Here is an 18,415-nt window from a genome sequence, read left to right as displayed (position 1 = left end):
AATATATAATTACACATTTTGATATGTGCCAGGAATAAAAAGGACAGGGTACTATTAGAAACTTAAATTTGACTAGAGATTTAGGGGAATCCTGGTGAAGAAAGAAATATTTAAGATTCGACCCCTAGGATGAGTTAAGTGTTCTCCATGAACAAAGGATATGAATGGGTATTCCAAGCTGAGAAAAGGCTATTGTCAAAGAATTGGGAAAATTTGTTCCTGTGGAGAAGTGAGAAAAGGTCAGTGTAGCTGGAACATAGAGTATCTTAGCAGGGGATGAGAGTCAGTGCTCTGCCAGTAGTATTGGAATTTTACCTAAAATCCAATGGGAATTCATAGAAGCATTAAGCAGAGGAATGCCGTGTATCAATTTGCTTTGAAAAATACTATCTGGCTGCTTTAGCTTGGGAAATGGATTATGAGGGAGAATAGAACATAGAGGCTTGTACAAGTAGTTGTACAGCTAAAATGAACCCAGAATGTGCTTATAGAAATGGAGGTAGAAAAAAATAATGTAGATTCTAAACACATTTTGAAAGTGAAATACACAATATGCTCTTTGAATAGATGAGTTCAAGTAGAAAAAAAAGAAAACATTTATTGTAGTTTTCCTTTCCTATTCTTGACCACTCAATATCAGGCTCTGGTAACAAGAAAATTTTCCTATTGTAGCTTGAGGTAAACAATATTAGGATAGCACCTGCTGCCTTTTCTTCCTTTATTTTCCTCTATTCCAGAGAAGGTCCTGTTATGGTCCTAGAAAGTTTGTTTGGACAGATGTAACAGGTTGTATATGCAGTATCGGTGATCGTTCTTGGGCCACAGCTAACTGGGCTGGGTTCCAAGCAATGTCCCCATCAAAACAGAATGAAAGGATTCATTTTTGATCTATGGGGACTATCTATGTGGGAAGAAAGTCCATAGTAGCAACTTCACTCAAGGCTCAGTCCTCTTAATATGTCCCATCCCTCTCTGTTCACCAGAAACATACTTGTTATTTTCTGATTTATCTGTTCCACAGTTGTAAACATCAGAAATATAGTTTTCATGAAAATAATGTAAGGATTACATTTCAGAAAGTGATTCCTAATCTATCATTTGATTGACAAATATACAAGATGCCTCTGTTTCTAGCACTTATGCTGTCCAATCTTATAAGTTTGTAATTCCATTTACTATTGGCAGAATTCCTCTACTAGAGTTTAACCCTTATATGCACATAGAATAGACATTCATCACACTTGGTAGAAGATTAAATGAATTGTGCTTGTCAAAGATGACTAAGATAGAACAATGAGACAGAAATAAGCATGTGAAGAAGTAATAGATAGTATTTTATGTGTTTGTTGCTTTTTTGCAGTGCTGAGTGTTGAACACAAGGCCTTGTACGTGCTAGGCAAACATTCTGCCAGTCCTATAAGTTTTCTTTGTTTATTTTCTCCACTTAATCATGATAAGAGTTGAGGGCAGTTAGATTTCCTAGCTCTGGTCCCTATAAAGATTGTGTTTCCTGGTCCTTTTAGAAACCATTATATTCTAACTTCAGACTATTCAAAGAAAAACCCTCATTCACTTTTTTTTGAGATGAAGAATTTGGAACTGAGAAGTTGGGAGAAAGGATAAAATTCACACAGTTAATTATGAGGAAATGGGAATTATAATTGAAGCCATCTGGATTCTCATCTATTGGTCCTTCTAAACTGAACTCAATCAAGGTAGGAATTCTTTCTTTTTCATCTGTGAGTTGGTGACTATATATTTTAGGGAAAAAATATGGTCAAGACAAAAATCATTAGTCTTTCATGAGGTGGATACTGCTATTGCCCCTGATTCAGAGATCAAGAAATTTGTTTTACAGCGATTAAGAAATTTGCACATAAATTATAAATGACAGAGAATTTGAGCCCTATTCTGTCCGAATCTAGATGTTGAACTTTTAGCCATTCTACTAAACTAAAACATGAGGACTTTTATTTAACGATACTTAATTCCTATTATGTCAAAATCCTGTCTGTTAAAATTGCAGCTCCAATGATTCTTACAATCTGAATACATTTTAATCATCTCTCTATCTTTTAGATGATGAATTCAAGTAGTATTTTTTTTTCCAGAATTGCAACTTGAACTCAGTCATTTATACGTTAGGAAAGTGCTCTGCCAATGAACCACATTCCTAGACCTAGGAGTACTAATTTTTGAGGATGTTGAAAACATGTCATGTGAAGTCTTTTGGTTTTCCTTTTTTCTAAGTTACCTTCACCCATCCTCAGTACCTTATCTGTCTTTTCAGAGGAAGACTTATACCAACTTCTTTCTACCATTATTTCTCCCATTTGCTAATTATTTTCCAAATCTTAGATTTATACCTTTATCATGAGCATCTTCACCTTTTGCCATCTGTCTCCATTTCTCCTTAAAAATACAGTCCACTACTCTGCTAGTTCTTGAACTAACAACATTGTTGAAGGTTCATTTAACTCCCTGTCATTGATTACTCATATCCTGCTTCCACTTAGAATGATTTCAAGTTTATAGACTCATACTGAAAGTATTTCAAGTCACAATATCTTCCCAAGCAGCCCATAACTTCCAGGCTATTCTCTCTTTAACCTCACATGGTATACTAATATATTACAAATATCTTAAAACTTATGTTCAAATTATGACTCAAATTTTTTAACTCTATATCCCACTTTTATTGTGTGTGTATGTGTGTTGTGTGTATGTGTGTTTACATAAAATGATCCAAGTAATTTCCTGTGAAGTTCCTTTCCTGAAATCATCCCTTCTTTCTGAAATGACTCTCTACCAAACACACTAATTATCCATTATTCAAAGTACCCCATTACCATGTTTGTATAATTAATTTATAACTGTTGCCTTCAATATGTACTTATTGCTATTTTTAAGGCTTTAAACAGATATCTGTCCATTGTATTTATTTAAAAATCGAGGACAGTATTTAATTTAGCAAACCAAACTTTCTGATTTCAAAAGCAAATACAAAATACCTATGAAATTTTATGGCAATATGTATAACTCATACTCTTTTACCTTACTTATTATTAATATAGTACTTTATCATATATACTTGGCAACCATGTTGTATAAGGTTGCTATATATTAGCTTAAGGCATGGAAAAGACTTCTGCAATGTTTTTTTTTTTTTTTTTAATTCAAAATAGGAGTGAATCCATGGAGATATGAAGCACATCACTATTTTAAATGTTGAAATAGAAGCAATGATCAGGATCATCCTAATGACTTGGATATTTCCAAAAATAAGGTAATCACAACCCTAGTAAATATGGGGATAAACTCTTAGGAGCTGACTAAATTCAGCTATCTCCAGTCTTAGATACAAACGGATGTTCCCATCTTTGAAACAAAGTGGTTCAAAAGTGACTATCCATGAATGTTTGAGTTCCAGTTTCTTATAAAACATTCCTGAAATTAAATAGTCTTGACTAAAGGTACAGTGAGAAACTCTCAGTGGGAGGAGGAAACATCCCTGTCATCTTGAGTCATCATTTGGTCATAAGGTACTTATCTTTGTGACATTATCAAAAATGTGTTCTCTCTCTGTCTCTCTCTCTCTCTCTCTCTCTCTCTCTCTCGGATCATTTGAATCACCTCTTATATATGCTGTTATTTTTCAGGCTAGAAGGAAAGTTCTGACTCAACTTCTTTCTTCAGTTTCCATCTATGAATAATGTTCTATGTTGAATTGCTAGATGAAATATAATTTAATATTTTTAGGCGATATTATATTTGTGAAATAGAATTTTTTCTTAAATTCTTATTCAAATACCTATTTACCTGTAATTTCCAATGAGATTTTAAAAAATCTAAAAGCATACATTACAAATATGAGCAAAATTGAAGTATTCTGAAAGTAAGCACCTACCCAAATTCTATATACCTTGCCTGTCCTTTACCTCAATCCCTAGAAGTAGAAACAAGTAAGATGATATAGTATAGCATTTTGCATTTATGTTTATACCTTATATAATTTATGTACATTAATTCAGGTGTTTCACTTGAGTATGACGCAGCAAGATAAACTTATCTGTGCATTTGATTTTTTTGTTGTTTGGCCTGTACCATATAGGAAACTCCATGCAAGCACAAGTGATTGTAAGTTGCATATAAAAGATTATATTATAATATTAAAGCAAATATTTTTAATAACTATATTAAATCTTAAGACTAACTAGGAAAAAAAAAAGACTAACTAGGATTTTATTCACTTCAAAATATAAAAGGTTAATGAAGAATGCATTCGTTTCAGAAAAACCTGATGAGAAAATAAATTATTTAAATTGTCTTAGGATACCTTTATCCTTGAATCTTAGTTGTCAATTATTATATTTGACATAATAAGTTGAAGGTTAATATTTTAGAGTTACTTAATAAAGTTGAGTGTCAATAAAATCTATAGCAGAGATTATTTCTTTCTTCATTAGGATATGTTTTATATAACAATTGAAGTGAATAAGCTGAGCAATTTACCTTTTCCAGACCTTCTTCCTTGAGACTAATCACATCCAAATCAAAATCTGTTCGTAAGCCATTGGTTTTGTTGAAAGTTATTCTGCCTGTGAGGCCTTCCCAATGAGCCTATTGAGGAAAGGGGAAAAAAAGTTAATAAGTAAGTAAAGAAATAGAAGATAAAATGCTTGTCTATAAATACTAGGAAGATTATTATCAGCACTCTTCATAAATTTTCATTGCTGTAGATATATAAAATATTTTTATTTTATTCTGAAATTTAAAGGATATTTTTCATAAATAACATCCTCTAATTTCCGTATAAAATTTGTTTTAAAATTTTCATTTTATACAATTAATGTTTCTACTTATAACTCTTTTCTAAAAGAAATTTGATGATTATGCTTTAAGTAGTAAAAAGAATTTAGTCACTTATTATTATGACATATGAACTACTGGATATCTCACTATGTATTACAGATATAACTGTTATGAACTACTAGTCCTAAATTAATTTAATATAAAAAGAAACTTGTTACACTGAAAAGAAGTAAACCCCAGAAAACATATGTTAGACTTCAGTTATGCAATTTCCCCTTATAATAATTTCCCTTATTACTTTAATTTCTCCTAAGTAATTATTTTATACAAAGCTATAAGTGGGGAATGAAGCAGGAATACCATAACTTACTATGCAATGTGTTCACCCTTCCAAGGTGGGTATTATTTGCACTTTGTGTTAATATAAAATCTTTTCTTATTCTGTTTGTTACGTAGGCCAAATTAATTGCTTTCCACTATTTTCATTTGGAAATAGCTTTGAAAAATACTTACACATGTATGAGAATTTTAAGTTATGCAAGGAAAAAATCGTAATTATAATGTTTAAAATAATAAACACCAATGCTCAAAATAAATAAACCAAAAAAAAAATTAAGGGTAATATTTCAATAAAGAATCCAAATGAATATCTTTATTAGAATATTTCTGAACCTCTGTGTTTCTCAGGAATTGTAAAATAGTCAAGCTAATAAATTATAAGTAAATATAATTATAATTTATACAAATTTACAAAATTATAATTTATACAAAAATAATATAAGTATATATGTGTATAGATAGATAGATAGACAATCTCAACATGTCTTCACTAAAGTTAAACACATATTAACTGGCTTAGAAAAAAAAAAAAAAACAGCCAGGTGCAGTGGTGCATGTCTATAATCCCTACATCTCAGGGGACTGAAGCAGGAGGATAGCAAGTTTGAGGCCAGCCTTAGCAACTTAGGCCTTAAAGTAACTTAGTGAGAATCTTTCTTAAAATAAAAAAAGTAAGAAGGACTAGTGATATAGTTCTGTGGTAAAGTGCCTCTGGGTTCAATCTCCAGTACCCTAATGAGAAAAAAAAAAAAAAGTTTGCCCAATGTCTTCAAGACAAAAAATTTTAGATGGTTAGCAAAAATAGATGATATAAAAACATACAAATGAGTTAACATCTATAGGAATAGAAGCAAAAAATAGTCAAACAAATCTGGAATAGAGAGACCATAAAAATGTAAACCAGATGAAATCATGGAACTAATAAAATTTTATCACAAATTCAAACTTGAACTTCTAACAAACAACCAAACCAGAAAAGAAAATATGATGAAAATATAATATGTAGAGTTCATAGGTTAAGACACACCAGTGGCTCAGGAGAAACAGCTTCTCCTGGGACTGAGCCCTGAGAGAAATTTCTCCTGTTCATCCTCATAAGGGGGACACTGTATAAATTAGTAGACAAGGTTCTCAATTATACTCTACAAGAAATACAATGAGTGGAATGTCATACAACTCTTTCTTCTATGGCTGCTTGACACATGTCATGGTCTCAATACATAAGGTCCAGGTTCAGAAAGATCAGTTCTTCAACTACTTCAACCAGTGGGCTATGAGGGAGCTATGTGAGCTCCTATGTGGGCTATGTGAGCGCTCTGATGCTTGGTTTTGAACCTTAAGTAAATTCAAAGTGTGGAGCATCTAACAAACTGCATCTTTTTCTGGGGATGTCAATTCACTTATCTAAGGGTTTTATAAGAATTAGACAAGGGAAATTCATGGCTATTCTTTGCCAAGAATTTAGAGATTCTTTTATTTATTTATGTATAATTATTTTAATACTGAATGATCCTATTTCATGATGAGTAATTAATGATAAGATGAACTGATGATTTATTTAACCAATTAATGAAAATTCTTATATGGTAATACCTGTGATTTTTCATAACAAAGTTTAACAATCAGCTATACTTTCATCTCTAAAATATATCCTGAGCCAACAAATGACTTTTTTTCATGATAGGAATAGCAGAAAGAATAGAAAGAAAATGTATTTGTGTGTGCACATATGTACAATCTTTAAGAATTTTCCACTTTTTTCTTACATCAGGCATGCTTGGTCTATAACTGTAATTGACCCAATCTGAAATAATATATAATCATAAGGATGGTTATATTATACAGTATGAAGTAAATTTTGCATTTTTATGAGTCCATATGTTCTGTTTTATGTTAAATGTTAATATAATTAAAATAACTAGACATTATATTTCAGAACCATAAATCTAAAGAACTGCACTTTAAGCCTCTCAAACTAGATATAATTTTAGTGTAGTTCAAATGACACTCATATTAAAAATGCATTTTATGTCTTGTTGCCTAAAATATGAGCATTCTATAAATTTCTATATGTCTACATAAATGAAAAGTTAACACACATAAAGATTCAGTAAGCTAAAAGTTAACAATATCATAAATTAAACTTTCATAGGTCACAGTCTTTCATGTTTACTTCATCATAGATATTTTTATGGATATTCCACTTATGAATAATCAAAACAATATTTTTTTTCATATTTTTTAGTAAAAATCTTAATTTTGCTTGTTTCAGGGTAGAGGGGAAGTTTACTTTAAAAGATAAAAGTAAAATATCACCAGATAGAAAAACTTCAGTAATTTTACTTCATTCACCTTGAGCACAGAAGTGATAAAGTAGAGTGCTTCTCGGACTTACCTCTTTAATTAGGCTCATGAAACGGGTCCCAAAGCGCCAGGGTTTGTGGCGATTACACTGCAAGGAGCTAACTGTCATCTGGGGAAACTGCTGGACTGCCACAGACACGACGTGCACAGCATCATACATTAGAGCAGCATCCGTCTGGAAGCAGAGGAAAAGTAAATAAGTGTTAAGTACACCAGTGGAGCCTGAGGTACTTGGTTTAGAACTGGAGAAAAAGATGGAGTGAAAGAAATGCATATGCTTTTCCTTATATTGCATAGAAAACATTTTCTCCAGCATGCTATTCTCTAACTTAAGTTACTACATAGGCTCCATTAGAACAATACATGCACCCAGCCTTTCTTTCCTGAAGTGATAACCCAGTTAGTTATTCTCCTGACATCCTTGTTGGAGTTGGAAATATTTGAAGACATTCATTAATTCCCTTTTGTCTCTATTACACTTTACCTTCTACAAACACACACCCGTGTGCACACACAATGAATGTAATTGCTAACATTGTCAATGGTTAACTCACACATCACATAGGAAAGAAAGTAATTTGTATGGTAAGAAGAAAAGAGATTTTAAAGGAGATTCTCTCAAAAAAGCTTGCTAATATAAACCCTGATCTTTTCTTCAACTCAGTTTTTCAAAGAGTTGTAGCTCAGAAATGATGCTACAGTTTTGAACATTAATACATTTATTAATCCCTTTTCAGGAAGCTAAGTTTAATCCCTGTGCTGTTGTCTTTTCTTGAAATTTCCATATGAATAAAAGTTCATTTGGCTTCTTAAGTAAAATGAATATGAATTCTACTGTGCTGCACCTGCTCAAATTACCAAGTACCTTAGAGGCTGATGGTAAAAAATAAAATGTTTATAAGTCACAATAAACCAGGGGCTCAGAGGCTCAACAACTGTCAAGTGCTGTGTTAAACGAATCCTCACATTGTTTGACAGATCCATGTCAGGTTCACTACCTACAGAAGGGGGTCATATGAGAGGGTACCAATGAACTTTGAGCCATCTCTTTAGCATGCTTTAGAATAAAAACTGGTGTTTTTTTCTTTCATTCACACAAATAGTGAGCTGTAAAACATGAATTTCAAAATGAATAGAAATCCTTTAGATTATAGTGTTTTACACAATACAAAATAAAAGAAGTACACATAGTAGCTTTCATGGACATGGATCCTAAGGAGTTTTACCACATGAAATAAGATGGCTAAAGAGCACAATGGAATGACAGAACATAATAATACTCTTTATACTTCTTAAGTCTTTAAGGAATATAACTTGAATTCATAACATTCATTTTATAAATACTAACTGACTAAGTTCATATATCCTGGCTGAATAGTGAAAATTAGTGTCATGGAGCAAATTAATACAGGCATATAATAGTAGTCTAAGGATTAGATTAATAGCTGTCTAATAGTTGTCGTTAGCCTGACTTAGAATTCAAATAATGTATGTTATATCACAAAGGTAGTCACAAAAATAGTTATCAAAATATGAAAGATACATTTCGATCTCAAAATTAAATGAATTTTTTAAATGTATCACTGTTAACAAGAGTATGAAGAAATGACTTCTTTCAGATATCATTGAAAAGTTTCACAATTTCACAATATCACCACAAAGGAGTCTTTAAAATATACATGTTCATTCTAATCTGGAAATTTCCCTAAGAAAGTCAGAGATAAGAATCAACTGTATTTATATTCATTGTTTTTAAAAGTCTCACAGAAAATCTTTAAAAATTGAAAGCATAAAGTACTTTTTTTTGCATCACAACACCAGAAAACCAGAAATTAATAACAAAATCTTTAGAAACCATAAAAAATGGAAACAAAACAGCTTACTCCTAATAGATCAAGAAAGAAATTAAGAGAGAAAATAAAGTAAAATTTCTTGAAAAAAAATTGAAGAGACAAAACATATTAAGAAACATGAAATATAGTAAAAGCCATAAGAAGAGGTTTATAGGAATCAATGCCTACATCAAAAAGGCAGAAAGATTTCTAATAAACAACGTATCACTATACTTAAAAAAATTGGAAAAGCAAGAACAAACCAAACCCACCACTAGCAGAAGGAAAGAAATAAGAAAAACTAGAGCAGAGATAAATGAAATATAGAGTTTAAAAATGATACAAATATCAACAAAAAAGTTGTTTTTTTTTAATAGATAAACAAAACTGACAAACCATTAGCTAGACTAAAAGAAGACTCAAATCAGAGATGAACAAGGATGCATTCCACTGACAGCAAAGGAACACAAAGATCATCAGAAATTATTAGGGACAAATATATACTAACAACTTTGAAAAACTGAAAGAAATGAACAATTTCCTAGATATATACAGTTTAACAATATTGATTTATGAAGAAATATAGACTGAAAACATCAGCAATAAAAAGTTTCCCATCAAAGAACAGTCCAGAACCAGATGGTTTCACTGCTGAAATCTACCAAACACTTAAACAAGAGGAGAAAATTCTTCCAAATTTATTCAAGGAGGCCAGCATCACCTGATACTAAAACCAGACAATACAACAAAAAAGAAAGCTGCAGGCCAAAATCCTTGATGAACATGGATTTAAAAATGCTAGAAAGCTGAATCCAACAGCACATTTCAAAGATTACCTCAGGGATTCAATATGGTTGAACAAAGACATAAACCATATGATCATCTTAATAGATGAGGAAAGAGTATTTGATAAAATTCAACAACCTTTGATGATAAGAACACTGAACAAATTAGAATTAGGAACATACTTCAACATAATAAAGGATATTTAAAACAAGCCAACAGCTCACATCATATTGAACTTGGAAAACTTAAAGCATTGTAATTAAGATTTTCAGCTCATTAAAATAAATTAGTTAATTAATAATATTTTTTTAAAAGAAAAGGTATGGATGCCCACTTTCACCAGTTTTATTCAACATAGTGCTGGAAGTCCTAGCCTGAAGAATTAAGTAAGAGAATGAAATTGAGGGACTCCAAATAGAAAAGGAAGAAGTCAAATTATCATTGCTTATAGATGACAGAATTTTATATATAAAAACACAAAGACTGCACTAAAAATATTAAAAATAATGAAAAAATTGAGCAAACTAGCAGGATACACAAAAATCAACATACAAACAAATTGCGTTACTATGCAGCATTAGTGAATTATCTTAAAAAATCAAGAGCGTTATCTATTTTTTAATATCTACCAAAAAATAAAATAGCTAGCAATAAATTTCACCTAAGAGGTGAAACATCTTTACAATATAACTATAAAACATTGTTGGAAAAATTGAAGAAGACACAATAAATGGAAAGATATCCTGTGTTCATGGATTGTTAGAATCAATATTGCTAAAATGTTTATAAAACTTAAAACAATCTGCAATTTCATGCAACCCTATCAAAATGCCCATGATTTTCTTCATGGAACTAGGAAAGACAATCCTAAAATTTGTTTGGAACCATAAAAAAAACCTGGACAGACAAAATAACCTAGAGGAAAGAAAGAAAGAAAAAGAAAGGAAGGAAGGAAGGAAGGAAGGAAGGACGGAAGGAAGGAAGGAAGAAGGAAGGAAGGAAGGAAAGTATGAGGCATCATAATATCTGAATTGCAAACATACTCAAAAGCTATTTTAATCCAAACAGAGTGGTGTTGGCTTAAAAACAGGCATAAAAATTAATGGAACAGAATAAAAAACTAGAAGTCTGTGCATGTACAGTCAAATGATTTTTGACAAAGTGCTAAAAACATGAAATGGAGAAAACAGTATTTTCAATGAATGGTTCTGGAAAAATTGAATATCTACATGCAGAATGAAACTAGGCTCCCATCATCAGTTACAAAAATCAACTCAAACTGGATAAAGATCTTCAATGTAACTAAAAACTGTGGAAATACTGGAAGAAAACAGTGGAAATGCTTCAGGACATTTTAGTGGGCAAAAAGTTTTGGTAAAACCCCCAAAATCACAGGAAATAAAAGTAAATAGACAACTGAATACATAAAACTAAAGCTTCTGCAAAACAAAGCAAACATCAATGACCTACAGAATGGTAGAAAATATTTGTAGTATGTAAGTCTGACAAAGGGTTAACATGCAGAATACTTAAGGAACACCAAAAGCTCTATAGCCAAAAAAAAAAAAAGGCGATTAAAAATTAATTTAAAAATTGACAATAGATATGAATAAACATTTCTAAAAAGATACACAAATGGCCAACATGTACATGAAAAATGTTCAACTTCATTAATCATCAGGTAAATAAATGCAAATCAAACTACAATGAGATATCAACTCACTCCAGTAAGAATGCTGTCAAAAAGACTAATATGCTGGTTAGGATGTGGAGAAAAGGGAACCCTTGCACACTGTTGATGGAGATGTAAGTTAGTAAAGCCATCATGGAAAACAGTATGGAAATTCTTTAAAAAATTAAAAATAGAACCATCACATGATCCAGCAATCCCATCAATGGATATATACCCAAAAGAAACAAAGTAGGTCATTTAGAAAGTCAGCAACATTCATCAGGGACAATTTCATTCATGGAGAAGATTTCTGAGAGTCAAACATAATGGGTTTAGGGAACGTAAGCTCAGGGAACTACATTTAAAGAAATTTCGAAACAGAAAATGCAAATAAGTATATATACATGGACCCACACATGTGTCTATGTATATGTGCATATATACTAGAGTCACACCATGTTATGATAACTGGTAGTTTGATTTCTAAAAATCTTAAGCCTTCTTATAAGTGACAGCATGTAGATAGTAAACCTTTGAAGATGTACCTTTGCATATCAAAGATTATTATGTTAAAATATTATTGGTTCAAGAGAAGTTGAAGTGAAACACAATTTAAATTTTAAGTATGGTTAGGAAAGACCCCATCATAGACCTACATTCCCAATCACTGGCTCTGAGGAACAGCCAGCCACACTCTCTTCAGAAATTCTTGTTGCCACTGACTATGACTACTTATTAGTAAAATATCATCACTATAAAGATAAAAAAGGAATGACCTACAGATGATCATACAAAATCTAGTAATGGAGTTAAATAGAGGCCCAAAAATGATCAGAGAAAATTAATTTTCAAAATAAAATAAAATATGAAATAGAGAAACCAAAGGCAGCAAATATATATTAGACTGCAAGAAGAAATTACAACAGAATGTAACTCAAAGAAATCCTGACCCCAGCAGGATGCAAGATTAGTTCAAAAGTACAAAATTAATTTAAAAACTAACATTTTTAATCTTTATTTCATGAATGTCAGAGGAAGCCTAATTCTTAACTCCTCACAATACCATGTTTCTGAAAGCCCCTCTTCTCCGCTCTAGTTTCCTTGCTCAGAAGAAGATTTTCTGCTGCTCAGAAGAATTTCAAAAGGCAAAGACCCTGGAGTGTCTTTCAAGCTTGAGCTTAAAATCCCAAGATTTTACTCTTACTCCCAAATCTAGAGGTTTATTTGCTTTTGATAAATCTTCACCCTCTCATATTGACTCTATAATCATTTGCCCTGACTTTTGTCTTGACAAATAACAGGAGTAAAGAAAAGGAGGGTGAAACACAGAAGGAGAAATGTGAGGAGAACCAGGTTAAATTATTTTGTCATTACTTTAATAACATTGTTATTACTATTAAGTAACATTGAATGCTTTATGCTGCACACCTGTGATTACATGCATTATATCACTTATTTCTCACAAAGACCATATATTTTAAAATTATTATTATCATAGAGGAAGATACTGAAGCTTAGGAAGATTAAAGTAATCTTCTCTCAAGTTCTCATCATGAAAATATTGGCAAAAAGGAGACTCAGGCAAAGCCTAATTCTTACAACCTCTCTCTGAGGATCATAACACACTGCCTTCCACAGGCCTTAGTTCCAACAAGTCTATAAAGGTGGCAAAGGAGGAGAAGCAGAGAGGGAAGGTATTATGTTTGGGGAGTGCTCTGATGAGAACCAAACAATTATGATTCCCACTGAGGGTGTGTTTCTGAGATGGGACTGAAAATTAAAGTTAAATTGGTCCCCCAGTCAGTGTTGTTGTTTTTATTTATTTTTTACATATCAGAGCTACTCTAAAAAGTACTCAAGGGTTAAAAAAGTAAAAATTGTAATTTCATGAATTGCGTTAAAATCGAAATATGTGAAAAATTTGGTTATTGAAGCCCATGTAAGGTGAACATATAAATCTGTAGTCATTTGCATCCTAAACTACAAAGTCAAAATCTAAGTTTAGGGATGAAGCTTGATCATCAGTGAAGACCAGACAATCCACTCCATTTTCTCTCTTTGAATTATAGTTAATCATATACACATTTGAATTATAATTACATATGTATGTATGTATGATATAGATGCAAATATAGATAGATAGATAGATAGATAGATAGATAGATAGATAGATATACACTTACTTGAAAGTTAGAAGAGTTGTACACCCTGGGAATACATCCCAGAAGTACAGATCAGGTAGGTAGAGACAGAGCTAAACAGCACAGAACTTAGTGTAAAGCTCCATAGTTCATTTCTAGTTCACACATCTGTCATTTGGATTGGGAACCATCCCAAGATCCTACGTCAGAATAGATTGGAATTGGAGCTTTATTTTCCTTCCCAAAATAAATTACTTAGTGGACAAACAATGTCAGCAAAAAATTTGTTTTGAAAATCTTTAAAATTATGCAATGGTATCCTACACATTTCAGTAGAACTAATGTGATCTTTCTAAGTGTGTTGCTTGAAAAGACCATGAGAAATGCCTGCAAATACATTTAAATATGAGCTAATCTTCTCACTAAGTTATTGCTGAATTTATCTTATACTTAATCTAATTATTTTCAGGAATGGAATGTGTAACAGATGCAGGTGTGTAAGGGACAAATGTTAAATTCTATGGCTAAGTAATTGCAACAGAAATTGGTTTATTCACCCAGTGACATTTCATCAAATCTCAAGTAGCTTTTATTTGCATAAAGCATGAAGAAAACATAATCAATCAATTCTGACCTACATACAAACATAGAAGAGAACATTGGTACATAAAATTTCTCAAATATACTAAAGATTCCTCCTAGTGAAAATCAATCAAAGCATTTTTTCTTTCTCATGGGGAGGCATTCTTTCAGAATGTTTTTGTCCCTTAAGTAGCATGACTTTGGGGTACCCCAATTGGATATTGACTGGGAGAACTTATAACACAGCATTTTCAAAATTATTTTCTCTATTGTTCCAGTTGAGGTTATATTTGTATTAATAAGTCATTCTTTGTTTAAGGCTTCTTACATAGCAGAGATCTTCTATTCTAAAAACTCACCCAATATTGTATGTAATAATGTACCTTTAAAATAATAACTCTTAATAGTGACTGTGATGTGTATTCACATCATGATTATAGTGATGGTTTCATATATGTATATTGCATACAAGTATGTCAAAACTTACCAAACTGTAATTTTAATATGGGCATTTTAAAGAATGTACTTTGTACTCCAATACAGCTGCTAAAAATCAAAGCATTATTGTGCATTTTTTGGAAAATAATTAATATTTTTAATTTTATCCTATATGCATCTAAAATCCTTCCCATTTAGGCATTACTGATCTACATCTTCTTTCTTACACATTTAAATTTTAATAAAACTCTTTTCTAAACTTTCTGTTTTCCATTCCAGACCATAAGCATATTTTAATGGTAACAATATCTAGTTTATAATACTCAAGCAATATTCCATGTATTGCCTTACCAGTAATAAGTATATAAAAGCATTTTTTAAATAAATACATGAATTTAACAAGATTTAATTTAAAGAGTGAAAAAAAATAGGTATAGGTATTAGTGAGCTCAGAGTAACAATTGTGCTTTGCTATCTAGCTAGAATGTATTACCTCCCAGAGGTACAGTGAACCAAATCTGCCAGCAGCTCTAACCTGGGAGGAATGTGAGAGCAGCCTCTGCCCCATTTCTAAATGAATTTATAGTAACAGTTCTGTGAACACATTTATCTTTCCATTAAATAAGTGCAGGCAGGTCTCCTTTGAGATCTGAATGCTAGCTGGCAGGTGGCAGATCCATTCTGGAACTCCTACGTCTCAGATTTGCTCATTTCTGAATTTCCATCTGAGATACAGTACATAGCACAAAGAGATGCATGTCTAATATATGGGGAAAAAGTTTATGATTCTGGCGCATTCATTGACTTCACTTTTAAACAAAACAAATAATACATATTTCTTTAAAAATTCATTTTGCCTTGTTTCCTCAATTTATAGTTGGAAATATAAATGATGATCTGCTATAGCTCTTTCTTGCTGGAAACACCACTTTCAAAAACCAGATCGTTTCAGAAGAAAAATAACTATAAATGTTGATTCTTCAATTAGAAGATACAGACATTAATACTGATGCGCAAAGGGGTGGATACAGACATGGAACACCCCCTTGCACAGTCAGCAGAAGCCTAAAGGAGAGGGAGAATCATACACTTTTCTGAGCAAGAGGGAGGAGGTCACACCTGGAAGGCAAGCTGGCGTTCACTCATTCAGCTGGCACACTGCACTTAGCACTGTGCCCACACAAAACAAGAGCATGGTAGCTGCTAACTGAAGTGAGGGAATGATGAAGAAATGCCCTTAGAACCAATGGGGAGACAATTGTCACAGACAATTCTCACTGTTACACTGCAGCTGCCATTATGCATTCACTGTTGCCAGCTCTTTGTACCACTCTAAAACTGAGTGCTTTACCAGCAGCTGTGTGGACTGCACAGACTGCATGAGATAATACATTAAAGCAGTTTGCACAATTCCTGGCCCATGGTCCATAGGCAGGTGTTCAACGATGATGGTGATGATCACCAGAAGACTGGTACTCTCTTCAAGATGGATATGGTCCAAAACAAAGAACTGGTTTAGAAAGTATAATGCTTCAACTCTTCTGCACCCACTGTTAGCCTAAATGAGTGAACAGGCTTCATGCTGATCAAGAAAACAGATCACGTTCTAGAAAAAGAAGAAGAAGAAGGAAATTACCATATAACACCTTGATCCCTATAAAATGTGGTTTGTGCATATACCAAAATTCAGTTGAAGTCAGAGCTAAAAAAATTTTGAATACACATTGGTTACTGACGATTTAGAATTTAAGAATAAAGATAAATAGCAAACTATCATAGTGTTTTGTGTTTAATAAACAATGTGCTGCTGTTGGAAAATAATTTCATACCAGCAATGTAAACTGGGACAAGTGTCACTCATTTTTTTTTTTTTTACATTCCAGTTTCCTCATGTATAAAGGAAAGAATTGAACCAGGTTGATTGTAAGATGTCCTGTGATTTTCATTCACAGTCCTAGGAAATCCACATTTTATTCTGATTTTATATTGCTCTTTATATTTCAACTGTTACCATTACCTGACTTCCCCCTATAATTCTTAATGCTTTATGTGGTCTCTAATAATGTTTTGCGTCAACATTTCATGAAAATAAGGGAAATCAAAGGTCACTTTTCGTCCATCATTGTCAGTGTTCATACTTCCCCCAATTTCTTCCAGGACTAAACCTGCTGATATTTATATTATAGACTGTTCTTTGGTGTGACTTTATCATTTTTAACATTTTCATCTACATTAAAACTCTCCCTGGCCTCCCTACTCTGAAAAGGAATACTAAAATCCTTTCTTCCCTATCTAAAGTAATTCCCTAATACTCAGTATTTTACCTTCTTTTGATTCCTCTCTCATAGTAAGATGCTGCATCCGCCTATGCTTCATGATGTTGAACTAACCAGAGTGATTTCTATTTTGTAGATTAGTTGAATTAAAAGAGATTCCAGAAGTTGCATGATGAAAGATCTTTAAAAACAGTATGGATTTTTGTCTCTACCTGCATCAAATTGGTATCTGTGAGGTCTGAAACGGATAAGAAACTTAAAAGAAAATTAAAGAAAAGGAGTGGGGGATAAAAATAGAATAGTTTTATATGAGAATAAATGAGAAAAATTAGAAAGAAAATTCAAAATGAGCCATGTGCTGAACATCCATGAAGGAGACAGCCCTGGATGAATGACAGTCATTGATGGAATTCAAATAAGAAGTGACCTGAGCCAATATTAATTCCATGAGTAACTAACAGATCCATTTATTTTGTGAGTCTGTGAATTAGTGAATTTGAAAAGATTCACCTCCTTACTGTGTGAGAGAATTCAAAAGAATGTATTAGGAAATGACTTTGGATAGGGAAGAAAGGATTTTAGTTTTCCTTTTCAGAGCACCAGAATCCAAAAGTGGGTGAGAAGTTTAACAGTGAGTGGTCAAGTCACCTCAAAGAAGAATTTATAAAATAAATATCTACGCCTCTCTAAACTGATGTTTTTGGCTACCAAAACACTAGTTTTTGGTAAAAGCTACCAAAAAAATAATTGGCCACAAATTAGCTTATTTGAAACAATCAGTACAATATGGACTAAAATGTGGCTGATGCTAATTATAACAATAGAGCTTTCATTGACCCTCTGTGTTTGCTTTATACAATTTTGGGCCTTCATTCCTTCAAGAACTCTTGCTGAATTTCATTGGCTTTATTATTATCAACAGGATAGTTTTGCAAATAACATCATTTCCCTGTAAACTTTTAGAGCTTTATAAGGAATGAAATTCAATACACAGGGTTTTAAAATTATAATTTTAGGAGATGACCATTTTGCCTTCCAGGAATTATAGATATTTACCATGAATATGTACTTTGTAATTTTTTTCTGACTTGTCTCTTTAAAATGCACATTTTGAACCAAGCATAAAATCCTAGTTGTTTTTATTGTGATGCTTTCTAAACACCTTTAAACACT

The 18,415-nt window shown here is 32.2% G+C and overlaps 1 protein-coding gene across 3 annotated transcripts in view; it reads right to left on the bottom strand.

The window, feature by feature from the left end:
* Positions 1-18,415, bottom strand: part of Grik2 (glutamate ionotropic receptor kainate type subunit 2) — a 664,662-nt gene that overhangs the window by 295,994 nt on the left and 350,253 nt on the right. For all 3 annotated transcript variants that reach the window (XM_015499657.2, XM_015499664.2, XM_015499670.2), the window contains 2 exons: positions 7,547-7,690; positions 4,513-4,620 (listed from right to left, as the gene is read on the bottom strand). In XM_015499657.2, the coding sequence (XP_015355143.1) occupies positions 4,513-4,620; positions 7,547-7,690 (252 nt within the window). The remainder of the gene's footprint in view (positions 1-4,512; positions 4,621-7,546; positions 7,691-18,415) is intronic.

This window comes from Marmota marmota, unplaced genomic scaffold (genome assembly GCF_001458135.2).
Source record: "Marmota marmota marmota unplaced genomic scaffold, marMar, whole genome shotgun sequence".
NCBI lineage: Eukaryota > Metazoa > Chordata > Mammalia > Rodentia > Sciuridae > Marmota > Marmota marmota.
Note: the sequence above shows the minus strand (reverse complement) of the source record. Positions and strands in the feature narration are given on the sequence as shown.